The sequence below is a fragment of the Sinocyclocheilus grahami genome, unplaced genomic scaffold (genome assembly GCF_001515645.1).
Source record: "Sinocyclocheilus grahami isolate Dianchi unplaced genomic scaffold, SAMN03320097.WGS_v1.1 scaffold841.1, whole genome shotgun sequence".
NCBI classification, from domain to species: Eukaryota; Metazoa; Chordata; class Actinopteri; order Cypriniformes; family Cyprinidae; genus Sinocyclocheilus; species Sinocyclocheilus grahami.
This window is the reverse complement of record NW_015506020.1, coordinates 473,672-474,957: the sequence shown is the minus strand read 5'-3', so window position 1 is coordinate 474,957 and position 1,286 is coordinate 473,672. Positions and strand designations below refer to the sequence as shown.

Here is a 1,286-nt window from a genome sequence, read left to right as displayed (position 1 = left end):
TTTTGAAAGTAAATCGTACAGCTAGTCGTACTGTACTCACTTTTTTGGGGCCGGTATGTGTGAATCTGGCTGAAGGATGAGATCTATCCGCAGAGGTTTAGAGTGTTTACCTTTCTTGACTGTCGTCTCTAATAACAAAAACAGCAGTTATGGATTGCACAGGGAAAAAACTGTTAACTTAGTAAAGAGAGGAGGTTTTACACTCACGTGCTTGAGTATCTTTTTCATCTGCTTCACCAGTGTCCACAAAGAAGAGAGAGTCATCTGTTTTTTCAGATATCAACCCCCTTATATATATATATAAAAAAACACATTCCTAAATTCCTATTCTTCTTCTTCTTCTTCTTGGTTTAATGACGAGTTGCAATCTTTGCGCATATCACCACCTACTTTATCTTTTATTATATTAGTTGTTCTGTCTCAACTCTGAAGCCATCACGAGTCCAGGTATCGGTTGGCGCTGCGTGTTCAGCTCCTCCGTACTCCACACTGAACCCCTTAGAAAATTCCTTTCCCTTGAATTCGCCATATTAACATTAAAATTTCATTCATTAAATCTTCTCTAGATGACTGGTGGCTGGATAATGAAGTTAAGACAGAAGCAGAGTCTGAGCAAATCACAGCTCTGTCTGGTGTCACTTCCTCTACCCACAACAGAATATATTGATAATTCAGATGATAATCTTTTACTTATGAATTTATCCAAGTCAGGGATATATGTTCCTGCTCCTGTCATCAGGGGCGGACTTACCCATTAGGCAAAGGTAGGACACCGCCTTGGGCCCCCAAAAGCCAAGGGCCCCCTAAAATGCTTTTCATATAGGATATGTGCATTAAGCGCGGACGGTTGCTGTTTACGGTGTTTATTACCACGACAGCCGTCCGAGTCAGTGGCGGCCGCAGGTGTACAGCACTGTGAGTACCGTGAGCGCTCAGACTGACCTGAGATTTGCCCCGCAAACATTTCAGCAGTTATTATAGGCCTGTGTGTCCCGTATTTCTGTCGACTGAACCCATGCCATTAATTATGAATTGATCAGTCTTTTGCATGCCAAAGTCAATTTCTGGATAGAAATATTACGCCAAATAGAAGCAGAAAATCGTGCTATACGCACTTTCATGAGATCGGCTTAGCCTACAACAATTAATTTGTTGGCTATTTTACAAATGGGAATACAACGAATTCATGACAATGTTTACATTCAAGCTACCCGTAAAATTTATAGTGAAAAGTGCTTTAAAAGCGTCTGGAATGCAATAAAGTCATTTTAAAGCTGTTTTTTAAA

The 1,286-nt window shown here is 40.5% G+C and overlaps 1 protein-coding gene across 1 annotated transcript in view; it reads right to left on the bottom strand.

Moving 5' to 3' along the window:
* The window catches only part of LOC107562810 (glioma tumor suppressor candidate region gene 2 protein-like), a gene marked incomplete at its 3' end in the record, with an annotated part of 6,256 nt that extends 5,820 nt beyond the window's left edge, over positions 1 to 436 (bottom strand). Inside the window, exons 1-3 of the mRNA XM_016247534.1 lie at positions 426 to 436; positions 208 to 287; positions 41 to 128 (exon numbers count right to left, since the gene is read on the bottom strand). Of these exons, the coding sequence (XP_016103020.1) occupies positions 41 to 128; positions 208 to 287; positions 426 to 436 (179 nt within the window). The remainder of the gene's footprint in view (positions 1 to 40; positions 129 to 207; positions 288 to 425) is intronic.
* Positions 437 to 1,286: the final 850 nt, after the last annotated feature.